Raw genomic sequence first — 27823 nt, 5'->3', positions numbered from 1 at the left:
AGGGCAAGTATCCAAAAACTAAATGTGACAACAGCTGTTGTCCTTGCAGAGCCTTTGCACCTATTGTTAACAGGATATGCCCTCATTAATCCAGCTCAAAGGGGGATTAACTCCAATATGCAAGAAATAGATCCTGCTCAGTCTGGGGTGAATGAGTCTGTGGTGAACCTGGATCAGTATTCTACTGTTGAGTATTCCATATTCACCATCACAACATTTCTCTCTGCTGCATGAGAAGTCTGCCAAATATAACGACAAAGCCAAAATGAGTGCTTATGTGGAAAAGGACATTAAAAACAGCCTCATTCATGCTCACAACTATTCATAGGTAATATATCAGATCTAAGCTCAGAAGCAAAGTACAACACTATATTTCACTGCAGTATATTATTAATCTGTGTGCCATGACATAGCACTTTCCATAGTCTAAAACCAAGCGTTTAAAAGAGCCTGCAATGGAACTCAGCCTTCAATGCTAAAACAAAATGGCCAATGCGCAAATATGCCAGTGAAAGCACTTTAAGAAACCCAACACCACATTAAGAGACACCTCCTACAGAGATTAGTTGCATGTGCACATACAGAAATATGTCATTGAAATTATTATTAGGCATGATGTTCCACAAAGAGCAAAATCAGTACTCTAACAGATAAGGAACATCAGTATCTTATATCAACTCATATAAGTTCTCATATCTAGAACTTGTTCAATGGCGTAGTTCTATGTTTGTTCAAACAGAAAAACATGCATTCTGTCTAAACATGCATAGGATTGCACCCTAATTGTAGGAAGAACAGGACCAGTACAGAGAATGGGCAAGAAAGGCCACAATACATTCACTTCTGACTCAAGACAGTGATAATAAAGTTGATTTTGGTACAGTACTTACAATTTGACCAAACTTCACTTCTGTCTTTGTAAACCACCCAGACCGGTGATGGTATCCAATACCCAACCCAAACCATGCCAATTTGTATCATGTCAAAGCATATCAGCATAAAGGGATTTCATCAATACTGTAGGAATTGTTCAACTCAGGATTCATTTTCAGGATTCAAATAGGTCTTTGCACTCTAGCTGGTGCACGTTCAAAGCTTCTCAACAGGGCCTGAATCCTTTTTTTTCTTCTTCTCCCAGTCAATCCCCTGCTTCCCTGCAAACGCCCTAGCATTAACTTTACAATGCTGTTAGTGTCGCTTTTATTTTTAGAGGCCAACTGCAGCATTAACTTGCAAAGCTGCTTTCATGGAGTTTATTTTGAAAGCACGCATGCGGAATTAACTTGAAATGATGCTCCTCTAGCATTTATTTATGCAGCTAAAGCCAACCTTCCCCCCTCCCCCCACCACTACTCCCACCAAACCAAAAAGGTCTTATTTGCTCACAACTGTTTAAAAGTTGTAAAAAATATACGAAATACAATAAAATAAGTCAAAATAGATTAAGCAAGAAGCTGTTTCTGGCCTTCACTCAAATAGTTTCATATAAATAGGGGAGTTATATTGTCTAGGGAAGTACACGATTTCTGTCATTCAGGAATATTTGACAGGAAGTTGACACTGTAAGCATTTTTACTTCTAAAAAGATCTCATAAAGTATACTAGGTATTAATATCAGTAAAAGGGAACAATTTAGCTTGCTCATCCCAAGCTTTTCTTGACAACTGTTTTAATATATGTGTATGAACTCAGTATACATCTCAGAGCAGCATGCAACAGAAAGCCTCTGCAAATCAAATGAATGTGGTCTGTCTAGAATCTAGACTGTGGTGTAGAGACATGGTTACAAATTTTATGTCAAGAAGCACTAAGTGCTGCTGGGGTTTATTACACAATTCAAAAATCATAAGCCATTAGGAATTGCTTGTAGTGTTTGCAGCTTTGACAACTGTCATCATTACAACTTCAAGTAAAACAAATGAAAGATGAAGCATGAGTTTGAACATGAGTTTACACACTACCTGACTATCATATACTTGCACATATGCTAGAGAACATCTCTTCTGAAGTCCAAATTCTTCCTCCACGAGGTAGGGAACAGTGCCCTACAAGGCACTGCCCATGTGGTTTCTCTACCTCTGCAGATGTGTTCTTAGAGTCAAACCCGTTACACACAAGCCATGGAATCATGGGGAAACATCCTCAACCAGGCTAATCTAAAGAGAGCCTACAGCAGTTGTGACTATCGCAGCCATGCTTTCTGAACCACAATCACAGGAATAGCTGCAGCTATGTCCACATGGGAATCATGAAGTGGGATCACACAACTCTCCATCCAATCACAGATGTGTGCCTGACAGGGGGATCACAATTGTTTACATGTAGGAGAACGAGAAATGAATTGTGTGAACCATGCCTCAGACGGCAGTTCTATACATAATTATCTGGGAGTAAGCCCTATTGAACTCAGTCAGGCTTACTTCCAAGTAGACATGCACAGGATTGCATTGGAAGACTGTCGAGAAAACTAACAAATTAAATCCACACCAGTCTTCTCTCTGCTTCTAGAATGGATCCAACTTGCTCTTTTCCTATGGATAACCTACTAGATTTAACAGCATTGTCACATGAAGAGTATAATACTCAAGTTATCTTTGATTGGATTAGAAGGTTTCTAAGAATAAAGATACACTGCAAAAAGCTACTGTAAAGTCCCTCCCCTGCCTGTCCAAGCAGGGGGCAACTATGGGGCAATTTGCACAGTTGTTTCAGTGTACATAGGACGCATCGAAATTACAGATTCATGCAGAAAGTGTATTTTTTGAACTAAGGTTTCTGAGGACAATTCCTCTGACAAAAACGTGTGCTGCTGGAATCATGAAAATCATTGTGGAGGTGTAGCTGCTGTCTTAGCAGAGGTAAGTCACACTAAGACATTATCTCTGCAAATGTGTCCCAACAAACAGGGAACATGGCATACAGGCAAATGTCAAGATCCAGATATAGAGTGTCTTCTCTGCTCATGCACTGGAGCTTTTAAGCTTCCAATTTCAAGCAGCCTGCTGAACCCTTGAAAAGCCCCTCCCCAAGGCTGGGGAACCATTCAGAACAGCAAGCACCCCATAAGGTACAGAGGACTGTCATCAGAAGGAATATTTGCCTTCCTCTGGGCACAAGCAAAGAAATTTGCACTTATTGGATGTGTGGATCTCACCCATTATCACTACATATAATTGGGATGTGTGCTGGCCTTCGCTGGCGATGGCCAGGAAAGAAGCTTCAGATCAGTTATGGGTTGGGGACAGCCAATAAATGATAGCCTGGCAACTTATCCAAGGAAGCGTTTAGCTTCCCCATATTAGTAAAGGCTGAAGTGCTCACAGGGTCAGAGTAGGAAACTGTGGGGTAATGCATGGGGAAAGAACACATAAACATAGACGAAAAGTAAGAGAAGTATCCTATCAGCCCTTGTTGTTGTTCAGTCGTGTCCGACTCTTCGTGACCCCATGGACCATAGAACGCCAGGCCTTCCTGTCCTGCGCTCTCTCCTGGAGCATGCTCAAGTTCATATTCATTGCACCGGTGATGCTATCTAGCCATCTCATCCTCTGCCGTCCCCTTCTCCTTTTGCCTTCAGTCTTTCCCAGCATCAGGGCCTTTTCCAGAGAGTTTTCTCTTCGCCAAAATATTTGAGCTTCACCTTCAGTATCTGTCCTTCCAATGAGCACTCAGGGTTGATTTCCTTTAGGATGGACTGATTTGACCTCCTTGCAGTCCAGGGGACTTGTAAGAGTCTTCTCCAACACCACAGTTCGAAAGCATCAATTCTTCGGCCCTCAGCCTTCCTTATAGTCCAGCTCTCACAGCCATACATTACTACTGGGAAAACCATAGCTTTGATTAGATGGACCTTTGTCGGCAAGGTGATGTCTCTGCTTCTTACTATGCTGTCTAGGTTTGCCATAGCTTTCCTCTCAAGGAGCAAGCGTCTTTTAATTTCATGGCTACAGTCACCGTCTGCGGTGAGCTTGGAGCCCAAGAAAGTAAAATCTGTCACTGCTTCCATTTCTTCCCCTTCCATATGCCAGGAAGTGATGGGGCCAGATGCCATGATCTTCGTTTTTTTAATGCTGAGTTTCAAACCAGCTTTTGCACTCTCCTCTTTCACCCTCAACAAGAGGCTCTTGAGATCCTCTTCGCTTTCTGCCGTTAGGGTGGTATCGTCTGCATATTGGAGGTTGTTGATAGTTCTCCCAGCAATCTTAATTCCGACCTCTGATTCATCCAACGCGGCGTTTCTCATGATGTACTCTGCATATAAGTTAAATAAGCAGGGTGACAATATGCAGCCTTGTCGTACTCCTTTCCCAATTTTGAACCACTCGGTTGTTCGTCTGGTTCTGACTGTTGCTTCTTGACCCTCGTACAGGTTTCTCAGGAGACAGGTAAGGTGGTCTGGTACTCCCATCACTTTCAGAATTTGTCAAAGTTTGTTGTGATCCACACAATCAAAGGCTTTAGCGTAGTCAATGAAGCAGAAATAGACGTTTTTCTGGAATTCTCTTGCTTTCTCCATGATCCAGCGAACGTTGGCGATTTGATCTCTAGTTCCTCTGCCTCTTCGAAACCCAGCTTGTACTTCCGGTAGTTCTCGGTTCGCATACTGCTGAAGCCTAGCTTGTAGGATTTTGAGCATCACCTTGCTGGCATGTGAAATGAGCGCAATTGTGCGGTAGTTTGAACACTCTTTGGAGTTGCCCTTCTTTGGAAATGGAATGTAAACTGACCTTTTCCAGTCTTGTGGCCATTGCTGAGTGTTCCAAATTTGTTGGCATATTGAATGCAGCACTTTAACAGCATCATCTTTTAGGATTTTAAATAGCTCAGCTGGAATACTGTCATCTCCGCTAGCTTTGTTGTTACTAATCTAAAGAAGCAAATGGGGGAACCATAAGGCAAGAAGGACTCTTCATTAATACTTCGTTTTCTAGCATAAGTTGGGCTTGAGACTTGACCTACGAGGAATACTCCCCTTCCTCAGTAGGTAAAGCAGTATAATGGGCAGTGGCAAAGGGAAAATGGCCTAGACAGCAAGCAATCATAGACTCTCACCTCCAAAGCTTTCTGCATAAACAACATATAAGGTTTCAGATCCCTCTTTTACTATTTAATGAATGCTATGAATCTCAAATATAGCAAGGCGAGAAAAAAACAATTTCCTAATGGAAGTGTGCTAAGGTTACAACATTAGATTGCAGGAGACAGAGACAAAGCTCCACTCACTGGAAGAGATAAATAGGAGACCAGGAGAAATCCAAAGAACTATGGTGCAGTAAATCTGCATTGGGCAACACATGCAAAGAGTTGTTATGAAAACAACTATGGCAGGGCCCTTATGCCAAACATAGCCCTAAAAGTCTCAGGTCTCTTGAGTACCTCTAGAGGGGTATTGCTCAAAGCTCAAACATGTCAGTAGTGGTGTCCTCCCCTTTTTGTTTTGCTAAGGGTGGTTTATTTTATTTCAACAGTGTACACTTTACGTCTCCTTAATTTTCTTCTTTCTGTCACTGCTGAATTGTATAAGGCATCTCACTTCTTATCATGCTATCTTCAGTAGTCAGGCCTCAAATCCATTTCCAAAATATGGAAATTTATTCCATATTTGATTCATCTTTGATCCTTGGTGAAGGATCCACCAAGGATCAAAGAAGTGAAGTTTGAAATATCAAGGTAAGAGGAGTCCAGAAGAAGCAGAGAAAGATAATTTTAATATTTTGGAAATGGATTTAAGGCCTGACTACTGAAGATAGCATGGTAAGAAGTGAGATGCCTTATACAATTAATTCAGCAGTGACAGAAAGAAGAAAATTAAGGAGACGTCTTGTAAAGTTTACACTGTTGAAATAAAATAAACCACCATTAGCAAAACAAAAAGGGGAGGACACCACTACTGACATGTTTGAGCTTTGAGCAATGCCCCTCTAGAGGTACTCAAGAGACCTGAGACTTTTAGGGCTATGTTTGGCGTAACGGCCCTGCCAGTCTCCCCTGCACTTCCTGGTTCAGGCAAACAGTGGTTTGTGCAAACCATACTTTGCTTCCAAGCCAGAACTGGAAACATATCTCAAAATGTGGTTTCCAACTTTAGTTTGAAGCTGGTAGATTATGGTTCACACAAGCGATACCTTGCGCTATTTCAATGTGATGGAAAACTATAGTTTGCTCAATTGATGATTGTATGGTGGGAATCTGAGTGCACGAGAGGGGGAGAAAGTAATACACAAGCTTAAGGCTCAGCCCTGACAGCCAAACCATGGTTTGATCAGTGTGTCAAAGAGTGGGCAGTGCAAGCAATACAGGATGTCCAACAATTATTGCAAATTTTGAAAGGTTTCACCATCTCATTCAGTACCTAAAAAAAAGAAAATAAAAGTTACATTTTATGTGTTCTCTCTTGTTCTTCTCTCACTGTATCAGAAATTAGGAATAACAGTTTCATTAATATTTTTAATTCAGACCTGATGGCATTTAAATATTTTCCAGTAAGTATCAGAGGATTAAATAATCCAAGAAAAAGTGAACATTCTCTCACTTACTAGAAAAGGAGAAAGGATATGTTATTTTCTTGTAAGAAACAAAACACATATTAAGAAAGAAGTTTACTTGGAGAGAATGAGACTTTGAGAAGTTTATGCAGCATCTTTAGAAAAGTAAATCTGGGATACTTTTAATTAAGTAAGCCAAGCCTTTTATTATTATTTTTGTATAGAATTATAATGAAGATTGTAATGGAAGACATATACTCTTGAAGAGTAGCTATTCATGACAGAAAGACATCTGGATGTATATTCCTAATTTATATTATTTTATGCTGCATCTTGTGGTTTGAATTTTTTGCAAGCCACCCAGAGAGCTTCAGCTATTGGGTGGTATAGAAATGAAATGAAATGGAAATGTGGGCATATTGCCTCCTAAAAAATTATTAAATGTGTAAAGCTTTGGCAGATTTTCCTGAAAGGAAAATAGTTCAGAAAGGGCTGGATGCGCCTGATCTCATCTGATCTCAGAAGCTAAGCAGGGTCAGCCCTGGTTAGTACTTAGATGGGAGACCGCCTGGGAATCAGGCTTCTTGCACTGAGCCGGGGGTTGGACTTGATGGTCATGTAGGCCCCTTCCAACCATATGATTCTATGATTATTCCTGGGGACTTAAACTCAGTTATACAAACTAGGTTAGATAAGATTCGATGTCTCTTTTAGCAGGCTTACCCAACTCCTTTTTTAGAAAAATGTCAGATATTGATATTTGGCAGTATTTTAATCCAACAGCTAGATATTGCATTTTTCGTCTTACCAGCACAGAACTTATTCAGAGACCATTATTTTGTAATACCAGGTTCAGGATAGTTTATGTCAATTACACCGCTATCGGTGGGAGGCAATGTCTGCACAAAGTTGCTATTATATACTTATAACATCAAGCCAAGTGGTTGATCAACCTGGCCCACCCACCAGCCAATCAAGGAGCAGTTGCAAGGAGTACACTTCCCCTTCCCTGAAAGAAAGAACACTCAGCTTCAACTGTCCTGGGAGTGCAGAAGGAAGGGGAAAGAACGCTCTGGCCCCATCCATTGGCCAAAGAGCCACTGATAACTATTCAAGCAAAACACAAGCAAGGGAAGATTAGCTGGCCTGAAAGGCATTTAAATGCCCACTTATAGCTCACCACCTTGTTCCTGGCCTTGAAAAACTGATCTCCCTCCTCTTCCTTTTTCCTCCACTGCCCTTCCTGAGTGTGCCATGTCATTTTAGTTTGTAAGCTTGTCTCTTTTTTATTGATGTGAGCTGCTTTGGGAGACAAAAATTGCCTGAAAAGCAGGATAAAAATAAAGGCGCAATCTTATCTTGCTAGTCATCAGCCTCCAAAGTCGGAGGCTGCCGAGTATCCAACGCAGGCAGGCCAGAGCACAGAAGCAATCCGTGCCTCCTGCCCTGCGTTTTCCCTAGACGGACGATTTCGCCTGTCTAGGCATGGCTTCAGGGAGGGGGAAAGAAGGAGGCCAAGACATGCATAGGAAGCTGCATAAAGTGGCTTCCGCAGTCTTCTGCCTTCCCCATCCCCAGGACCTCCCCTTTTCACTGTCTCCACATTCCGTTTCCAAGCAGAGAAATGTAGCTGATGTGGAGAGAACCGCACCGCCTACAAGGGAGCGGGGTGGGAGTGTGGTTTCTGAGCTCCAAACCCTGGTTCTGACCTTGGAGCCCAGAGACTGAAGTACCCTATGTCCCCCAGATTCTGTCCAGGGGACACAGGATTGCATCCTGAAAGAACAATTGACAGGAGAACAGAGCCCTCTCTCTATCCTCGCCATCCCAGCAAGAGCCAGGCAGGGCAGCAGGGATGATGGAGGTCAGTTTGCTTCCCATTCCACCTAATTTTTTAAAAAATTTCGCTAGACAGACCTCTCCTCTCCCCTCCCACTGTTCGCTTCCTTTGTGACCTCTACAAGGTTGTCCAAAGCAGCCACCACGCTGCTTTCCGCAGCAACGGCAAGGGGAAGTGGGGAAGGGTCTGATGTCGGATTCACCCTTCCAAAATTGTAGGAGTGTCTACAGCCTCAGGAGCGGGAATCTGACATATCCTATTGTCCTTGGGAGGCTCTCTTGGGCATTGCTCTGTAAATAAATAATAAACACACCTTTAAAAATAAAAGCAATAGTAAGGCTATTACTTTAGAGAAAGTTTAGTTTTAACATTAAGAATGTACAATGCTTGACAAATACCATTTTGTTTTCCCAGGCCCTTTAAAAGTATTTTTAACTGCTGCTTGCTTTTTTGCGTATGTTTCCTGCTGTTTTTTTAAATTATCTTCTGTGTGGCTTTAGCTGCTCAGTTCTTTCTCTCTTTTGAATGCTGAATTTTGGTCACTACCTTTAAAACAATACTTTTCAATGTGTTTTGTCATTTGGTTTATTATTATTATTCCGTACATAACCTTGAGAGCTTCAGCTACAGGGCGACTCATAAATAAATAATAAATAAATACAACTGAATTATAACAATGACTTATAGAGCTCACTGGAGGGGCAGTAACAAAGCACATCATTAAAGAAATGAGGAGAAAATATGTCAAATCTCTTAGACCAAATCCAAGTTCTCAGTTACATGAGAAAACAGGGTCAGCAATAGTCCATGAAAAATGATTACCCATCAAAACATCTAACAATGTTGGCAAAGTCCACTATTACCCTATTTGAAAAACAAGTTTGGTCCCACTTGTAATACTCAGCTGTACTACAAGTGTTATTTCCCCCTATAATTATTATCTGACATGCAAAGTTAAATGAGATTCTGTAAGTTTCTGCACAAGTGCAGCGTTCGGCAGGTGAGATGCTCAAAGCCAGCTGCTTTGTAGGCATATACAGGCAAACATTCTTGAAGGTTCCGTTCACAATGAAAATATTATTTATTTATTTTAAGTAATCCGTAGTGGCTACAATCTACCTAAAGGGTCAAAATTAGCTTGCAAACAAGCTAATTTTGACCCTTTATGCACTCTGTAGCCGCTATGGACACCTCTAAAAAAAGGTTTTAAAAATAGGAGTGAGGATCCAGGGGGCAAAAACAATCCCCCGATCTCCCACACTTGCCTACCCTACAATAGATGATGCTTTTGAAACCACCAGTTATAAAAGATGAAATAAGAAAGCCTTGTTGAATTCAAATCAATCTCCAGGATTGGATGGACTTTCAGCCAAAGTGTATAAAGTTTTGTTGAAATTCATATCAAATTCCCTAAACTAGAGATGGGGAACGTGTGGCCCTCCAGATGTTATTGGAGTGCAATTTCCATCAGCCTTAGCCAGTATAGCCTATGGTGAGTGATGATAGAGGTTGCAGTCCGAAGGGTCATAGATTCCCTATCCCTGCCCTAACCGAACAGTTCCCAACCTTGGGTACCCAGATGTACAATTACCATCATCCCCATCCATTGGCCATAGTTGAAGTCAATCATCTAGGGACCCCAAGGTTGGGAACCACTGCCCTAACCTATAAATTAAGTAATGAGGACAAGTATCTGTGCTTCATCAAGATTTTAAAATTATGGTTATTTTGGAAGCTAGATTAAACTCTTACTTAAATATATTCATGAAGATCAGGCTTTATTCAGAACAAAATGTAACAAATAGGTGGCAGCCTCTGAAGTCAGAAGCTGCCAAGTATCCTAATGAAAGGTAGCTAGAGCACGGAGGCAAGCCTACCCGCCATGCTCCAGCTGCCTTGCATTTTTGCTGGATGGGCGATTTTGTCCATCTAGCAAAAGTGGTGCTTCGGAGCGGGAGAGGAGGCTGGGACAAGCATATGAAGCTGCATGAAGCAGCTTCTCTAGTCTCCTACCTTCCCCTCCCGCCGGGCACACCCCCATTCCCCATCTCCAGGCTCAGGTTTCTGAGGGCAGAGAGATAGCCAGAACAGTTCTCTCCACACCAGCTATGAGGAGAGGGGAGAGAAGTTTACTGGCTCCAAAGTGTCAGGGTGGACACTGAGCCCATAGAATCCCAGAGTAGTTCTGATTCTGAGGAAGAGGAGTTGCTCCTGGGAGAGGAGCGCGCTGACAGAGATTCCTCCCACCAGCATTCCTAGCTTAGATAGCAGTCCTGGGAGTGACAGAGCGCGGGAAGCAGACTTGATGGACGCACGACGCCGACGCAGAGAGCCGTGCCAAATGGAGGGCGCAGAAAGGAGGCGTAGTGCCCGGTTGGCGCGCAAACAACGGCTGCGCCCAGAGGATCCAAGAGAAAAGGGGAGGGACTCTCCCTAGTCCTTAAGTTCAGGGGTCTGCCAGTAATTCCCTTTCAAACGGTGACCAACTGTTCCAACATAGGGCATAGGTACTCTGCTGCTCATATCTAGTTGCTAACAGTAGAGTTGTTAAGTTGTAAAAGAGGAATAAAGCTTTGAAGAGAATCCCTTTGTCTATGTCTGGACTTGGCTATTGGATTAGACTGAAAGGTCTCCAAGGAGCCTTTGACACAAAGATGGAACCAGTAATCCAAACAATCCTACGCCCCCCCCCCCACTGTCTAGAAGCCATAGGATTGCTCTCTCCAGGTGCAATCATGGCTGGGAAATGCTGGGAGTTGTAGGACTTCTTCCTGTCTGAACATGCATATGATTGCGCTCTTAGAGATTACGGAACACTCTGTCTGTGTATTCTTTTCTTGGGTTGAGAGAAAGATTTTGACAGGCTAGAGTGGCAATTTTACTAAAAGGTGTTTATATGGTAAGGAAAAAATGTATATGATACATCACTGCAAGAATATAATCCGGATGGTAATTTTTCAGATTTTGAGCAAAAGTATAGAACAAAAGGTATCCACTGTTGCACTTACTTTTTCTATAGAATCCCTGCCTACTGCTGTTGGAGGAAACAGAATTTACACTATTAGTTAAGCTGTAATTACTGTTAGGTATCACTTTATGCCCACAATATTGTCATTACGCTATCAACCCTAAACTATCACTTCAGCAGCAATTGTTGACATTTAAAAGTTGTGGGGAAGTTGTGGATTAAAGTAAATCCCCACCACCATTTGAAATATATTTAAATATGAATATAGGTAAAAATTGCTACTGTTAAGTGAATACCATGGAATGCCAAAGGAATTATGGCTGTTGGTATTAAGATTACAAATAACTTCAAAGATTTCTGTGAAGTTACATTATGAAGCTTTAGCAAAGGGCATTAAAAGACAGCTTGCTGAGTAGAACTCTTTGGATCTCATGGTGTGAGAGGTTTGCTGCAATGAAAGCCAGTTACCTTTCTTTACAGCATTACCAATTTTATTGAAACAAAACTGGCAAAGGCGGCACAGATTTTATGAAAACCAATGCATCAACCAATTTTATTTAAAGCTTCAGATGCCCTAGCTTACAGGCTTATTGTGATACAAAGATTAGTTTAAGTCCAAAGCTGAATTTTCAAAATCTAAAATAATAAATCAGAACAGGCAGATGTAAATGCACCACTAGAAATGTTTCTTTTTATGTCAATATTGTTTTTAAAACCTTTTGGTTAAAGCAGGCAACTCTGCTACCTAGTCTAGCCCACATGCCTGGGAAAATATATAGATTCAGAATAAAATGGCAATCACACTTGACATGTACTTTTTTAAAATAATAAATTGTAGCATTAAGTTTCCTGGGTGGGTATTTAGAGATTTTAGAAATAAAGGATGTCATGCCATATCAAGGAATGGCTGACAGAATGTAAGGGCAACCCGCCCACACCTTTTACTAGCTCAGATATAGGCTTGATTTGCATATAATGCTAAGCCATGGTGTGGTTTCTTGAAATCTGGCTTGCTGTTTCTGAACCATCCCTGCAAACAAACCATGGATAGTTAAACTATAAACCACAAATAGAAATAGTTTGTTGTTGGCTTACGAAGTCTGACTTGTTTTAACCATACCTTGTTCTGATGTCTGAACCCAAAACTGTGGCTTATCCCTAGCTTGTTTGTGCTACCACTGTCTGTCCTGAAATAGAAGTGTCCAGCAAGAGCAACCTGAATATGAATCTGCTCTGAAGGTTGACAAAATGGGCCAAAGAGAAACAACCAGAATTATGGAAAACAAGCAGTGGTTTTCATCTGTAAGACAATTGATGGTTAAATCAATAAACCATGGCTAGCAGAAACCATGGCTTAGTGTTAAGTGCCAACACAGCCATATAGTTCTCACTGACTCTGAAATGCAGACCAGTAGCAGTTGGCTCAAATAGAACGTTTCACCATACCATTTATTCAAAAGACAACAGGGGAAAACCTGAGGATTAATATTTCAAAAGGTATATGGATCTTGACCTGGTCTAATATACTTTCAATACTGATGTGTGACTGTTGAAGTGAACTGGAATAAAGTTATAATCCAATGGTATTTGACACTACATAAAATTACAGAAATGTTATAAAATGGAACATGCTAAGTGTTGGGGATGTAATCAAGAACCAGGAAAATGTATGCATGTGTAATTTATAGGAGTGTAAAAGACACACAGGACAGGAAGGCCTGGCGTGCTATGGTCCATGGGGTCACGAAGAGTCGGACACGACTGAATGACCGAACAACAACAACAACAAAAGACACACAAGATGCAATCATATTAGGCAAGCAATATCTGGGTGTGAACTTCCAATGGATCTGATAGTATCCCTACTGAATTATGCGAAAGGTCTAATTGACCCACGAAATATTTTTTATGAATGTATTTTGTTGCAATAATCTGTATTGCCCCAAGATAGAAAAATAAAGGAACTTCCTTCAGTTGATGATTGTCTTAAAAATATGGCAAATAGCAGAAATGTTTTAAATTAGCAAACTTAGTGGGAATGAGGAATGTATATCAAGAGAACAATAACGTCCCCAAAACATGGTTTTAATACATTCAAGTATAGTAACTTGTTCATCTGTATTTTACTTCTCACCACTGTGATGTTTTATCTAGGTTCTGTTAAATAAAAAAGGAAAGAAGCTATGGTTCAGATTACATGTAAGCTGCCTGATTTTTGAACCTGTTGTTCAATTCACACAAGTATTTGTGCACATTGATTACTTATAGACTTAGAATAACTGTACACAACCTTAAGTTTAAAATTTGGTGTTTATTCAAGGATGTGGAGAAAGTATTAACAAATCTATCTTTGGACTCCAGAGAGTCAATTTTCCAGCTATAACCAGAAACTGGTTATAGCTGGAAAAAAATTATACATCAATTTAAATTGCCAGTCAGAATGATGGATTAAAGAAGACTTGAAAGAATATACTCAAGGTTCACTCAAGAATAAATTCAGTGTACAGATGATGCAGTAAAGAACTATGCTGAATATCTACTTTCTTTTTCTTCACTGCGTGTTTGGACTGCAATCACAAAGTTGGCTTCAGAGTACTAATAGCCACACTGATCTCAAAAGAACACACAAAGCAAATGAGGCAATACCTTTAAAAAAAAATGAACTACTTTTAAAAATACTTCGAAGCAATCTTTCGGAGTTCCACAAACCTTGTCTCCAGGTGTGGGCGTTGAGACCAAAAATAAAAATAGATGTTGCATGGCCAAGCTGAGGATGACTTAGCTTTGTTGTTGTTGTTTATTCAGTCAGTCACTTCCGACTCTTTGTGACTTCATGGACCAGCCTATGCCAGAGCTTCCTATCGGCCGTCGCCACCCCCAGCTCCCCCAAGGTCAGGTCCGTCACCTCCAGAATATCATCCATCCACCTTGCCCTTGGTCGGCCCCTCTTCCTTTTGCCTTCCACTTTCCCTAGCATCAGCATCTTCACCAGGGTATCCTGTCTTCTCATTATATGGCCAAAGTACTTCAGTTTTGCCTTTAATATAATTCCCTCAAGTGAGCAGTCTGGCTTGATTTCCTGGAGTATGGACTGGTTTGATCTTCTTGCAGTCCAAGGCACTCTCAGAATTTTCCTCCAGCACTACAGTTCAAAAGCATCTATCTTCCTTCGCTCAGCCTTCCTTATGGTCCAGCTCTCGCAGCTTAGTGTGCTGTAAATCTGTAGGAAGTTAAGCTAGTGCACTTGGATTTGAGATGATTTAAGGCTGCTTTGGACTATTTTTTCCTGCTTGCGTCTTAGATACAACTTCAATGGCCTAATTTACCTCAAATATTGGAAGCAAGCTTTCAGTCTAACAGGCTTACTCTTAAAGGAGGTAGCAACAAAGGGATGGGGGAAGACACCTGACAAACATCTTCATAGCCTGAAATACAGATCTTGGGGGTCAGACTTAGGATGAAGTTTTGCAAGCCACAGATGCTTTCATTTAAATGAACATGGAAGCATGTGTATATGTGAGCAGTGTGTAAACAACAAATACATGAAGCTCTAGACTGGAACTCAGTGGTGCCAATCCATCTTTGTTCATTTTACAAATCAACTAGCATACCATCAGCGAAAGGTGCAGTTTTGTTTACTCAGCAAGTTTGCATTTCATTTTTAATCACCAAATCTATGAATACTTCAAACAACTGTAAATTCCTTAGTACAGAGAAATCTTTTGAGAGTCATCTAGCAAAGTACAAAAACAGATAGTAAGTATGTTTTCCTCTATCAACTCTGGATCCCTGACAGAAGTAGGATACAATTAGTTAACCCACCGGACACCAAATCTGCTTATAGGTAAAAGAATTTTAGATGTATGACTTTTGCAAAAATATTTCACAAAGTGTCAGCTCATTTTAAAGTTTAAAATTTAAACCAAACAAACACTGAATTTCCTGAAGTGTTATTTAGTAAAATAAACTCAGAGTAAATACAACCAAACACATTGAGTATCATCTTTACTCACAGCATGTCTACTGTACATGTCTACTCAGAAGTAAGTCCCATAGAATTCAGTGGGGATTACTGCCAGGTAAATGGGTATGGGGTTGTAGCCTCAGTGACATATGTATAAAAATTTTTTACAAGAGATCTGTACTTTATTTTCTCTCTCCATCATTTCCTTTTTCAAATCTTCTATTCTATTCCATATATTTTCCAAAATAGTCTAGGCTTTCCACAACAGCCTTACTTACTAAGTAACTACTAAAGATGGAACAAAGAGCACAAGATGAAATCCTGAAGAAGTCATGCCTGAATCCAACTGAAATCAAAGGAGCTTAAGTTAGCTGTGACTAACTAGAGCCAGTGATTTCAGTGGGATGTAAGACTGACTAAGGGTGGAATCCCATGTGTGTTTAGACAGAAAAAACTTCTACAACTCCCAGCAGCCATGCTGACTCAAGCGGGGGGGAGGAGGGAGGACAAATCACCCATTTCTGTCAATAGACCCTAACTAAAGCCCTTCCTCCCCATCCCATGCTACATTGCACACCATATCAAAGATTCTTCAAACCCTCAGGAGTGCATTTTCAGGTAGCACTTCAGGCTGCAGCAGGAGCAAGGCAGGAAAGCCCAAGTGTATATACAGCACTGCGTGCAGTTCTTTGGATCCAAACTGACTAGTACAAAGAGCACTAGTTGTAAAAAAAAAGACCCAAGAATGCTAAACTGCACACAACTGGAATACACAAGTGTAAATTATATAATATTGTAACATAAGGGGACAAAAACAGTGTGTATACAAAAAGGACCACAGGAGTAATAGCACAATACAAAGGAACAGAATTATAAAAAGTGTAAATGAAACAGGCAAAATGCTACAAGGACAACAGTAATTAATTGCAGCTGGAAGAACTGTGCTATGGAGGATGTGGCCTTCTGTTTTTACAGGAATCTGGATGCAGAGCGCCATTGTGATTTAAATCATATGACATTATGGGTTGAGCTTTTCATTCCTAGCTTCAAATCATGGCTTTAATTGCATGTGTAAAAGAACAAAAAATACAAAATTATCAGCTTAAAATAAAATTTATTATAGTACAAGAGTGTATGTGCTGAAGATACATAAATAACATACAATGCAAATGAAAAATGGAACACATGACAAATCACTTAAACTGAGGGAAAGAATACAACACATGCTAAAACAAAGTTTTAAAGCATTTACATTTCCAATGAAGCATTAATGATGGCAAGAAAGAAAAATAAAAAAGAGATACGACAAGTAAAATGCTTGAATATCAAGAACCGGTATTGCCGTGAACACAAATGTATACTAAGCTTTATTAAGAATATTTAGGCAAAAAACATTTAATAATATTCTGTCAGCTTTTAATACCATATTCATGGTCTTGCTTATGACAGATTCTCTCCAGAATGAAGCCATTGCTTTATATAATCATGCCCATTAGGCTGAGGCTCACATCTTATTTCCTAAGGTCATATATAGGGCATTTTCACATGAGGTTTAAATGATAGATTACTTCAACTGGCTTTTAATATGAATGTAAACCTACATTGGCCAGAATGCTCATTCATATTACAAATGCCTTTCTTCTGTATAGATGCTCAACAGAAATAGTGTAAAACGACTATTTAGTCAAAGAGGATTAAGCCTCATATATGAACATTCTTAGCTTTGGATTATCTAGGATGTCCATTTTGTCCCAGGCATGATGTTAGCGAAAGGAAGTGTTTAATTTGTTATATATTTAAACATACTGAAGTGAGTCACAGGAGATCTGCTAAATGCAACAACACCAAGGACACCAAAGATAGCAAATGCCAAATGCTTCAGAGATGCATAATATCTTGTAGTTAACAACTGCCCAGGAAAGTAGTAAGGGTGCCGCTGGGACAGGAGGAGAGCATCATTTCCATCCCAATCTATATTTCAATCAAACTGAATGCCACACACATTAATGGTTTCATGGTCTTCCATTTGTCTTGTGTAGGCTCACCTTTCTCAAAGTGTGAGGCAGATGTCCCTAAGGAAACCTGGGAAGAGAAATATTCAAGAGAACGGGGGAGTGCACAAGCTGACAAGCCCAAGGTCCACTCCCCAGGGAGAATCCATAAGGACAGAATTATTATTTGTATTATTTTTTATTTCTACCTTGCCTTTTGTTGTAAGGTGGCTTACAGTAAAAGTGTAAAAAACACACACCAAACAACTGAACAAATAAAAAACCCAGCACCAGATAAAATCAGATGTAGGGTGCCAGCAATAAAATCAATAAAAACCTTAGAAGTTTTTTTTTTAAAGTCTGTAGGTTCTGCTTAAAGGCATAAGAGAATGGGCGAAGCAGATTTATTGAAAAAGGGAATCCCATAAGTAAGGGGCCATTAACTGAAAAGGCCCCATCTTTGGTACCCACCAACCTGATTGGTGGCAGGGCAGAAAGTAGGGCTTCAGAGGCAGATCTTAGGGCCAGAACGGGTCTTTTGGGAGTAGACAGTCCTTCAAATAACCTGATCCCAAAGCATTCAGGACTATAAATGTTAGTACTAGCATTTTAAAATAAACCCAGAAACAAAAGGATAACCAATGCAACTGAGGCAAATTTGTGAAATATGTTTCTAGCCTACTATTACTCTATCCCCAGGAAGAATCCTAGAAATGAAAATACTGTCTGTCAGTATTTAGACAGTACAACTACATGATTATCAGTCATGTGCCTACAAGTCCAACTACATGATTATCCAGATATTCCCAGTTGCTACAATATAGAGGGCTTTATGAGTCACATTTCTGTCATCCAACTGATTATTCAAGAGCTCCTGCAATGTATTTTTGCATGGCCCTATTGTTTCCTGTGCTCCTTTCCCCCCCCAAAGGCTTTGAAAGAACATCCCAGGGCTGGTATGCTCCCAATTTTTCCTTTTGCTTAGGCTCATCTGTCTAAGTAAACCTCCCCACCACTACCAATGAAGAAGTCCATGTTTTATCTGAGGGATTGTTCAGACAGTATTTTCAATTTTAGGATTCTTCCCGGGAATAGATTAGTAGGCCTTTGGCTTGCCACTCCCTCCCCACACGCCCTGTACAGAAGCAGACTAAATAAGGGACAATCAGTCACTAATCCCCGAGCCGCACTGATGACCAGGGAAGAAATAAAACATGCTGAACTTGCAAACAAGAAGCTTTCAATTAGGTTTAGAAAGGACATTTGCTGAATGAAACTTTCTTACAAGTAGACGTTATAAAAGAATGATGGCCATGAGGAAGGGTCCTGCTAATTACATAGGAATATAGGAGGCTGCCCTGTGCAGAGATCAGACCACTGGCCCATCTAGCTCAGTATTAGCTATATCAGGGGTGCAGAACTGTTTTGGGGGGGCAGGTTGCCCCCACCAGGCCCACCATGTACCAGATGACATCAGGGGACATAGCCCAGGTATCTGACATCGCCCCCTTTTTTCTTTTCTTATTAATGCTAGAAGGAGGCACGGAACTGTGCCTCTTAACACCAAACTGAGAACTGATGTTCCACGCAACGCTTAACCCCATTGCCGGCTATCTGCAGAAAAAACAACCTTCAACAACACTAAAGGGCCCTAGTGTTGGAGCAACTGGCCCAGTTTGCACATCACAATACGCCAGGGCTGCGGGGTAACCCTGGCTTATCAGGATTGAGCAGTGTGCTGGTATATGCTGCCTAATCACTCCCATTTGGCTTCTCCTGCAAGCGAGGGTGGATAAACAAAGCATGGACACACCATGGCTTATGACTCCGGCTTGTTTGGGAAGAGTCAAGCCTGATTTCCCAGTTCAAACATCACGATAAACAAATCATGGATGTCAAGTCTGTGATTTGTTTAGCCGCTCCCACCTGCAGGAAAAGCCAAACAGAAGCAATCAGGAAGCGTGCATGAGCACACTGCTCATAAACATTAAGCCAGGATTCTCCAGAAGCCTAGCTTATTGTGTGCTAATGTAGCCGCTGTGTTACACCATTACTGCTGCTTCCCCCACCCTCCCAACATTCTTAAATTCACATTTACCACTCCTAGGCTTTGTTTCTGCTAGAATCTAGAATATGTATCTGAACCTCAGTGTCTAAACAATTGTTACAGTCTTTCTGAAGTTGAAGGCTCAATGCAAGCACTTTTCTAATATACTGATTTTAGAAGACTTACATGGGCGTACTATAAAACACTTTTCTATACTGTGGTACGTTAATATTTTTAAGTAAAATTAAGACAGGCTTCTACATATTGGTATGTAATCATTTATACAAAAACCTTGTCAGCCTGATTCATTTTCAGACTTGCCACATAGCATAAGTCGAATGACTAACTTTACATATACCTGCTTGTATTGGAAGTAACAGAACTAGCTTCCAAGTGCTTAGGGTCAATATATTAAAGTGATCATGGGGAAAAAACAAATTTAAATAATGTAATTATCTGCTTAAGCCCCTGAAAGACGTGCCAACAGTAAGAAATACCCAGTTGTAAAAATATATGATTTGGGAATTAAAATTTCCTACATCTGTTGTACTCATTTTTCTTTATTAATAGTTAATACCATTTGTATTTTGCTGCATTGCAATATTGCTATATTGTTTTCACAGCCCCTACGAATTGCCTTTTGAATTCATTCCTTAAGCACGATACAACTGCAAGTTTAGACAACACACATTGTCAGGTTTTGTTTCCATTTGCTTTCTGAAAAAGCAATTAAAGCAATTTGTATAAAATTAGATACTAATTTTTGGTTTCACCAGCATTATTTACAAAACATTGAAAACAAAAGAACAAAACTAAAATATTGGGAACTGTGCAATCTAGAGAAACTGGAACGTGTTTAAAGATGAAAACAAACTCTCTGAAACTAGAGCCCACTCCTTTAGTTTTGCTCTCCCCGACCTTCCATTCTATACACTACAGTAGTGGAGATGTCCTCATTTGACTCGGGTGACACTTTTTTCCACACAGTCTCTTTTAATGCAAGTTCGTGCTGAAGACTCTCATAGTCCAATGGTCCAAAGGAATGCTAGTTGTTCAAGCAACATACATTATTTATTAGATTACCGGTGAAGAGAAACATTCTAGCATTACTGACATTTAGCAATTAGCATTTTCAGGCAGTCAGCTATCACCATCCCCTACCTCTTCATACTGCGTTTTAACACACTTTTCAGTTTGGAGATACAGTAAGGGATTTGTGTAATTTGGAAGGAGGACCGTTCCCCAAACCACTTCATTCACAATAGGATATATTGGTGATATTCAGAAGGTCACACTGGAGCTTTCACACCATGCTAGGGTTCCTGAGGCTCTCTTTCTGCTTCAGATACTACCTCCCAAACCCAGGCTTTCAAACTGTAGTTCACTGTAGGGAGTGTGATGAGACCCAGTCTTTCACCTCACCTTGGAGCTCCAAATGGGCAGTGACTGTCCCCACAATTGCATGGCGATTCCTGCCAACTCACAAACTTTAAGGCTGGCAGGAAGAGCTGGGGTTGTTTGGCCTCTGCATTGCTAAGGCACTTGGAGCACCTTGACTATACAGGGCCAAACCAGTAAGCCTCAGCCATCGTTTCCAGCTCCAAACTTGGAGCTGCTGAGGAGAGCTGGGAATTGTCTCTAACCTTTCACACAAGGTTAGTGACAATGGGAGAACACAATTTTTGGCTTAGCTACTAAGGCCAGCCAAAAAATGTAGACTCCTGCCCTGTCCTTCATCAAAATAAAGACTCCCCAATCTAAGAGGAGCTGTATGCATAGGAGGAAGATGGCCAAAGTGCTTGGGTGTGAATACAGAACTCTAAATCCCAGCTAGTATATTTAGAAGACTAACTGGGAAGCCTCCATCCTTTGTACTACATCTCCCAGCAATTAATGTAGCCAAAAGCCAATTAATGTACCACTACACTGTACAATGAGCACCAAGAATAGTATTGGGGCTCTTTTTCTTCGCCAGTCTCTGGACCAAAGTTATTACCAAAAACAATTGGTAATTTGCACTATATTTCTATAACTGATTTTTTTTATTCCACGTTCCCCAATTACCCAGTGATGGTTTTTTTCATATCACACCTATGAAGCAAACACATTATGATACAAAGAGACTGGAACACAGGTTGCTGAACATGCCAATTTCACTTCATAGTAATTGGCCCAGGATGACTTTAGGACCATCTGTAAGTGATAAATGAACTGTTCCCAGCCTTGCTTGAAGTTAGTCTAAAAAGACCAAAAACAGATATGCTAAACAATGACTGGTGTGCTGCCACATGCCAAGTGACTAGTAAAGTAAGCAGAACAGCAAAAGGCAGTGATTAAAACAATATATGCTCAGCATCTGGCATTAAGTTCCAGTTATGACGTATCTGGTATAAATTGTATTGGAATACTCAGAAGTTAAAGTATTGATGCAATACATGTCATTGAGCAATCTTATTTGGAAAGTAAGAAACCTAATATACACATTACACACAAATATTATAAAATACCTTCAACTTACCCTCTGATCACCACCTTCCCTGCGAGGATCAAGCTTCTTTGCAAAGTGCCTCAAATTATCATAATTATGGAAATTGCACAAAGAAACCAATTCCTGTAATGGTCAGAACATAACACTGTTCTAAATAGCCATATATACCAACACAATTTATAAACTACTATGTTTTGCTTAGTATTTGCTTTGCTATAGCAACCTTTCCCAACCTGGTGCCCTTGAGACATTTTGGACTACAACTCCCATCATCCCTGACCACTGGTCCTGGTGGCTGGGGCTGATAGGAGTTGAAGTCCAAACCAGGGTACCAGGTTGGGGAACGCTGATCTATAGTCTGGTATTACCTAATTACATACAGCTAACTTCAGAACCTGTAAGAAGCGCCCCCTTGTTAATTCGAATTTTAGAAGAAAATTCTAAAATTGCTTTGAAATACAATTTAAAATGTATGGATTCATAGGTGAATCAAACGAATCTACATTTTTTGGCAGCCAAAGCAACCAACAGTACTAGTAGGGCTGAGCTGAAAATAGGTGTGTGCACTTTGTGAACACTTTTTCCACCTAGAAAATACACCCGCATCTCTTTGTGGTGCTGACTGGCTGCAGCTCCAGCACCTTTTTTAATACTCAGCCTTCTTCCTAGTGACATCATGACAGAATATTGGCAATTTGCTTTCTAGCAACACAATTAGGGAAGCAGCGGGGGTTTTTTAATGACATCTGAGCTGCAGCCAATTGGGGCAGTGAACAGCTGTGTGCCTGCCAGCACAAGAAAGATGAGCAAGCTTCTTGGGGCCCTGAACACTGCCTTTTTCAATGAAAATGTTCACCTCTCATCTGACTCAACCCTAATAATGGAAGTATAAGAACCACTGCTCATCTTGGGGTTGGACTCGATGGCCTTGTAGGCCCCTTCCAACCCTACTATTCTATGATCTGTGCATCCACAAAAATTGTTCCAGATCACTATTTCCAAATACCTGCAAAATTGTAATTTTTGAAATTCAAGTTCAACATTCTCCACCCATCACTGAGATTAGCAATTAGCAAACTTGAGGAGGGAGTACAAGCAGGATGACTACAGTAATTCTGATGCAGACCAGCAAGTGGTAGTTAAAAAAAAAAGGCAATAATCAAGAGAAGAGCCTTGCTTACATGACAGAAGTGGATCCCCTTAACGCTATTGCCCATCTTGTCAAGAGGTGGTGACCAGCACATCATGCCCATAACATTAGGAACAACCAGGAGAATGCCACCAGCAACTCCTGATTTTGCTGGGAGACCAACCTATATTAAATGGAAAAACAAGAATGCTCCAGTTTAAATATTTAAATGGTGTTCAGTGGATATCTACAACAGCAGCAGTCCTACTGTCAAGGAGGCAGCACTCCTACTGCTATGACAGCACTAATAAAGTGCAGGACCATTAACACTGATGTTAAGAAGTAAGCTATGAATTGAGCTGAAGACAACAATCTGTCCTCCCACAAATGCTTACTGCGTCTTCCTAATGTGCCCATACACATAATTAAGTCAAAGAAAGGTGAAAAACCATTTAGGTTTTCAGCACTGACAGAGCAAGCAAACCCTTTGGAAGAAGGGAAGAGATGAACTGTCCATCTGTGGATGCCCACTTACTTATTACTAGGGTAAGGAGAAAATCACATTGAGGATTGAAGGGATGACAATGCAAAAGGGAAGCTTAACTATCTCTCTTAGAGACATAGTTCCAAAGGAGGTAATATATAGCCCTGTGAACAGCAGCTGAACTCAAAGCAACTGTGTGGCGCATCAATTGCTCTACTATTTGAGAAGCGCTGTCATAAAAGAGTCTGGGCATATCTCAAGGCATAGCTGTTGGCAATTAAACATTATACTCTCTTTTGAGGATCCACCTAAACTACATATATTATATAGCTGGTGGCCTCACAGAACTTGGGGTTCTTCTGGTTTGTCTTTAGAGGTCTAACTGGCCTCTGTGACACAGTGGTGATCATAATTTTTTAGGTAAAAAAACTAGCATCTGCTGCTCTACAAACTGAATTTGTAGCATTTAGCTTTGAATATTTCCTTGTAAGAATCTATGGCTATATACAATAACATCAACTGATTGTATATTTCTTATAACAGATCTCTTTCTCAAATGCTAGTTTGAGAAAGGTACTTACATGGAAGGCAAACTGTCCTGAGAAGTCATACATGCCACAGGAATGCATTAAACTTAGAGTGTTCCGAACTGCTTCAGGACTCAGCACCCTCTCACCGGTGATTGGGCAAAACCCTCCATTAGCTAATGTTGCTGCCATTACACTAGCAGATTCACAAGTCACTTCTATGGAGCACAGCTTGAGAGAGAGAAAGGTAGGAAGAAAGGGGGAGAACATTTAGAAACTATTACACACTAGTCGTGTACTGTACAAGTCAGCTTCCCCCAATCTGGTGACCCCCAGATATTTTGGTCTCCCATCAGCCCCAGCCGGCATGGACAATGGTCAGGAATGCTGGGAGTTGTGGAGGGCACCAGACTGAGGGAGGCTGGTATAAGTAAATAAAAAGGCTGCTTTGCAAAAACTGGATCTGACTATAGACTACCGTAACACCTCTGTGAACAATGTTAGCATAAAAATTTGCCAGCAGATATGGAAAGGAAGACATATCTTAGGGAACATATCACGTATCCCTAGTTCTCAAACTAATGGTAGGCAAGTATTTTAATGAGCAAGACAGACAATGTTATTATTATGGTTTAAATGTTCAGATATTAAGTTGCAAGCCAGCTGGAAGATGAGATTTTCCCCAGTCTTATTTTCTAGTCAGCACAATACTGCAAATTGCTCTGATTTAATGACTGTTCTTTATAACCAAAATGCATCATTCAATCATTATGGAGGTATACCATACTACAGAACAAGCCAATCTTATGGCAGAAACATGACAATTCATATTAATCACTAAAACCATTTAATGTTATTTTAAACAAAATTGCTAAAAATATCTCAAGTTCTAATCAGCTACTTTTTGTGGGATCAGAAAGTATGCTGATTTTCTACTTAACAGGTTAATCTTATGTCATGCCAATGAAAAGCTATGTAGGGTATGGTGAACCATTTCTGCTCCAGCACAGTACTAGAAAACTACACCAGCTTCACAGCATATCATATGATCACTGAAAGCAGATGTAAATATTCAGTCAAAGGTTTCTGTCAACTGCACATTTCCCATTAAGAACAGGCAGAGAAATGCAGATTGCTTAAAGCATATTCAACCGGAAGCTTATCCTTTTCATAAATATACTTGCTAAAAACAAAGGACTGGATCCAAAGCTGTGCAAGTGGAAGACTGCTCATGCAATGGAGCCTTTTCCACCCCTTGCAGCCCCATGAACTTCTTGAAAAGCCACTCTGAGATCAGGGGACCCTCAAGGCAGGGTGGACTGACTTTAAACTATTATTTAAATCAAACCCCGAAAAGTTGATTTAAATCTAATTTCCCATTGAAATTTTTTCCTGTATTTCCTGAATAATAGTTAAATTCGACCCTTAAACCATGTTAATGTACAACTAAATAATTACTGACACTACTTCCTTCTTACAAGCAGTCTTTGCATCTCTTTGTCTCGCTGTATATATTGTACAGGCTTTCCTTTACTTTGTTTACCTATAGAGAGAATACTTCTAAAATATTCCCATATAGGGTCTTATAACCAGCACTCGTAACAGTCTGAGGTCACCAGTACAGTCCCATACATGTCTGCTCTGAAATAAGTTCATAAATTGTTCCCACAACAGCCAACTGTGGGTTATTTAACCCACAGTGACGCTCTGGTGCATATGGGGCAAGTGCTGCCACCGATTTGGATATGCATCCCCCCCACTTGGGGGTTGCCATGTTGTATGAACTCACTAAGCATGGGTTATGTGAGGGTTAACAGCCCTAGCATAACACATGGACTATTTTAGGGTTCCCATGCTTGCTGGGTTCGCATGACATGACAACCCCCAAGCAGGGGCTGGATATGCCTGGTAAATGAACCAAGACAAGTTGCAGTGTGTCATCTGAACCCAGTCACTGAGTTCAATGGGGCAGAATCCCAGGCAAGTGGTTATAGGATTACAGCCTAAGTATGGGAACACAACAGGTGGCACACTGGACAATTTTGTCTTCTCTTTTTCTTTCCAGTGTTGCTCGTTTCTGCTTCACTCTGTCATGGCCCAGCCTCACCCTCACAAAAACAAAAATAGCAGACAAACATGAAATGCCCATGGCTGATAGGTCAAAGCAAAATTTGATAGTTACTGGACAGAGCATAAAAGTTTTCTTTCATCAGGTGAAAATGAACTGCCTATATTGGTAGATAGAGTGCAAATACTGTTATTTGAGAAATTATATTGGTTCTCAATTTCCATAGAAACACCTCATTCCAGTAGGTGTTGATCCAGTCTAGAGATTAACTGTACAGCTAACATGCCTATATTTAGATTTAATGTTAACCTCCAGTTATTATTTAAGAGAAACTTAGTATTGACATTTTTAAAATAATCAAAACATCAAATATAAATTTTTAAAATGTGATTTTTCTGATGTATTTTTTTAAAAAACCATAGATTTTTATCCACATTGCTATAGTGTCTTTCTGTCTTAACTCCTTTGCCTTGCTTGGCCCAGCTCCACTGCCACATAACCACAGAACAATCCTATCCAGTCTGTGCTTTTGCGCATGTGAAATTCCAGTACTTGCAAGAAGCAAGAGCTGATAGGCTGGACAGAGCCATTTTCATGAGATGAAAAACTGAAATGAATGCCCGTGTAATACAATGTTTGTGAGTGTGACAGAGCCATTAATTCATTGTTATAAGACTATAAGTGTAGGTTTAGCATACTTTTGAAGATATTTAATAGTAAGTATGTTATTTTTTAAATGAGGAAAATTTAGGGTTTAGGTATATGATTTTTAAAAAATCAAAAATAAATCTGATTTAAATATAAAACCCATTAAAATCTGCTTTTTTGTTGTTTTTAAAAAGCATTTTTATCCACCCTGCCTCCAGGACAGCATAGGATGTGCCATGGGGGTTGGGGAGGGAAGAAAAGACTCTGCCCCCTTGAGTAGAAGTACATCATGCTTTAGATCCAAAGACAAAAAGACAAAAGACAAAAGTAACCTGTGAAAAGATGCCACAACCCTCACAACTATTAAAATGTACACATGCAGTTTTTAACTGTCTTAATGAAATGAGCAGCAAGCAGATTATTCATGTACTTTCAACGGTCTCCTTAAGATTGCTATTGCTACATTATCAAATTATAAAACATCTATACACTAACTGAATCCATTTCAATCATTTCAGTCATTCCAGCATGTATACAATTATTCAAACATATTTCAAAGCACTCCAGTATGAACCCTCTACTCTTAAAACAGCTCATTCTAATTTCCATAGATTACACATATAACCACCATGTATCCATACACAGTTGCAAATTCAGTAAATTAAAGAATATATTTGCATTACTTAAGTTCAATTGTGCTGCAGAGCTTCAATGAAATGCAACAATAATTTTACTTAGTTTCCTGTATTTACAAATGCGTATAGATATATGCTGGTTATCTGTGCAGCCTACGGAAGTCAGAAAGAGGCTAATCTTAACAGTGAAGAATTTAGGGAAGACCTTGGAAATAAGCTGGATGCTCTTTGTGTTGATTCCCAAATGTACTCTAAATATACCATTTGACTTTAGTTGTTAGATAAAAGTTGCTAGTGAAGATCAAAAGTTGAAACACATTCAGCTGATATACTGACTGGGTGTCATGGGTTATTTAATCCACGACAAGCCATGGCACCCATGGACACCAGGCTGCATATGCAACTCCCACCCAGGCGTTGCCATGTCATGCAAACCTGGGGAGTGGAGGTTATGCGAGGGTTAAACAACCCTCGCATAACCCTAAAACAGCCTATGGGTTCTGTGAGGGTTGTTTAACCCTACATAACCAATGTTCGCCAGGTTCGCAC

At 40.3% G+C, this 27823-nt stretch overlaps 1 protein-coding gene across 4 annotated transcripts in view; it reads right to left on the bottom strand.

Annotated features, from left to right (window-relative positions):
• The window catches only part of GLS (glutaminase), an 88890-nt gene that overhangs the window by 18212 nt on the left and 42855 nt on the right, over positions 1 to 27823 (bottom strand). For 2 of the 4 annotated variants that reach the window (XM_084816294.1, XM_084816311.1), the window contains exons 12-14: positions 23978 to 24154; positions 22965 to 23096; positions 21814 to 21906 (exon numbers count right to left, since the gene is read on the bottom strand). In XM_084816294.1, coding sequence (XP_084672420.1) covers positions 21814 to 21906; positions 22965 to 23096; positions 23978 to 24154 — 402 coding nt within the window. Of the gene's footprint in view, positions 1 to 16353; positions 20341 to 21813; positions 21907 to 22964; positions 23097 to 23977; positions 24155 to 27823 lie in introns of those variants that run through there. The other 2 variants (XM_084816307.1, XM_084816300.1) reach the window with 2 other exon arrangements.

The sequence above is a fragment of the Heloderma suspectum genome, chromosome 1 (genome assembly GCF_057233095.1).
Source record: "Heloderma suspectum isolate Gila_16-S chromosome 1, 16-S_ref, whole genome shotgun sequence".
NCBI classification, from domain to species: Eukaryota; Metazoa; Chordata; class Lepidosauria; order Squamata; family Helodermatidae; genus Heloderma; species Heloderma suspectum.
Note: the sequence above shows the minus strand (reverse complement) of the source record. Positions and strands in the feature narration are given on the sequence as shown.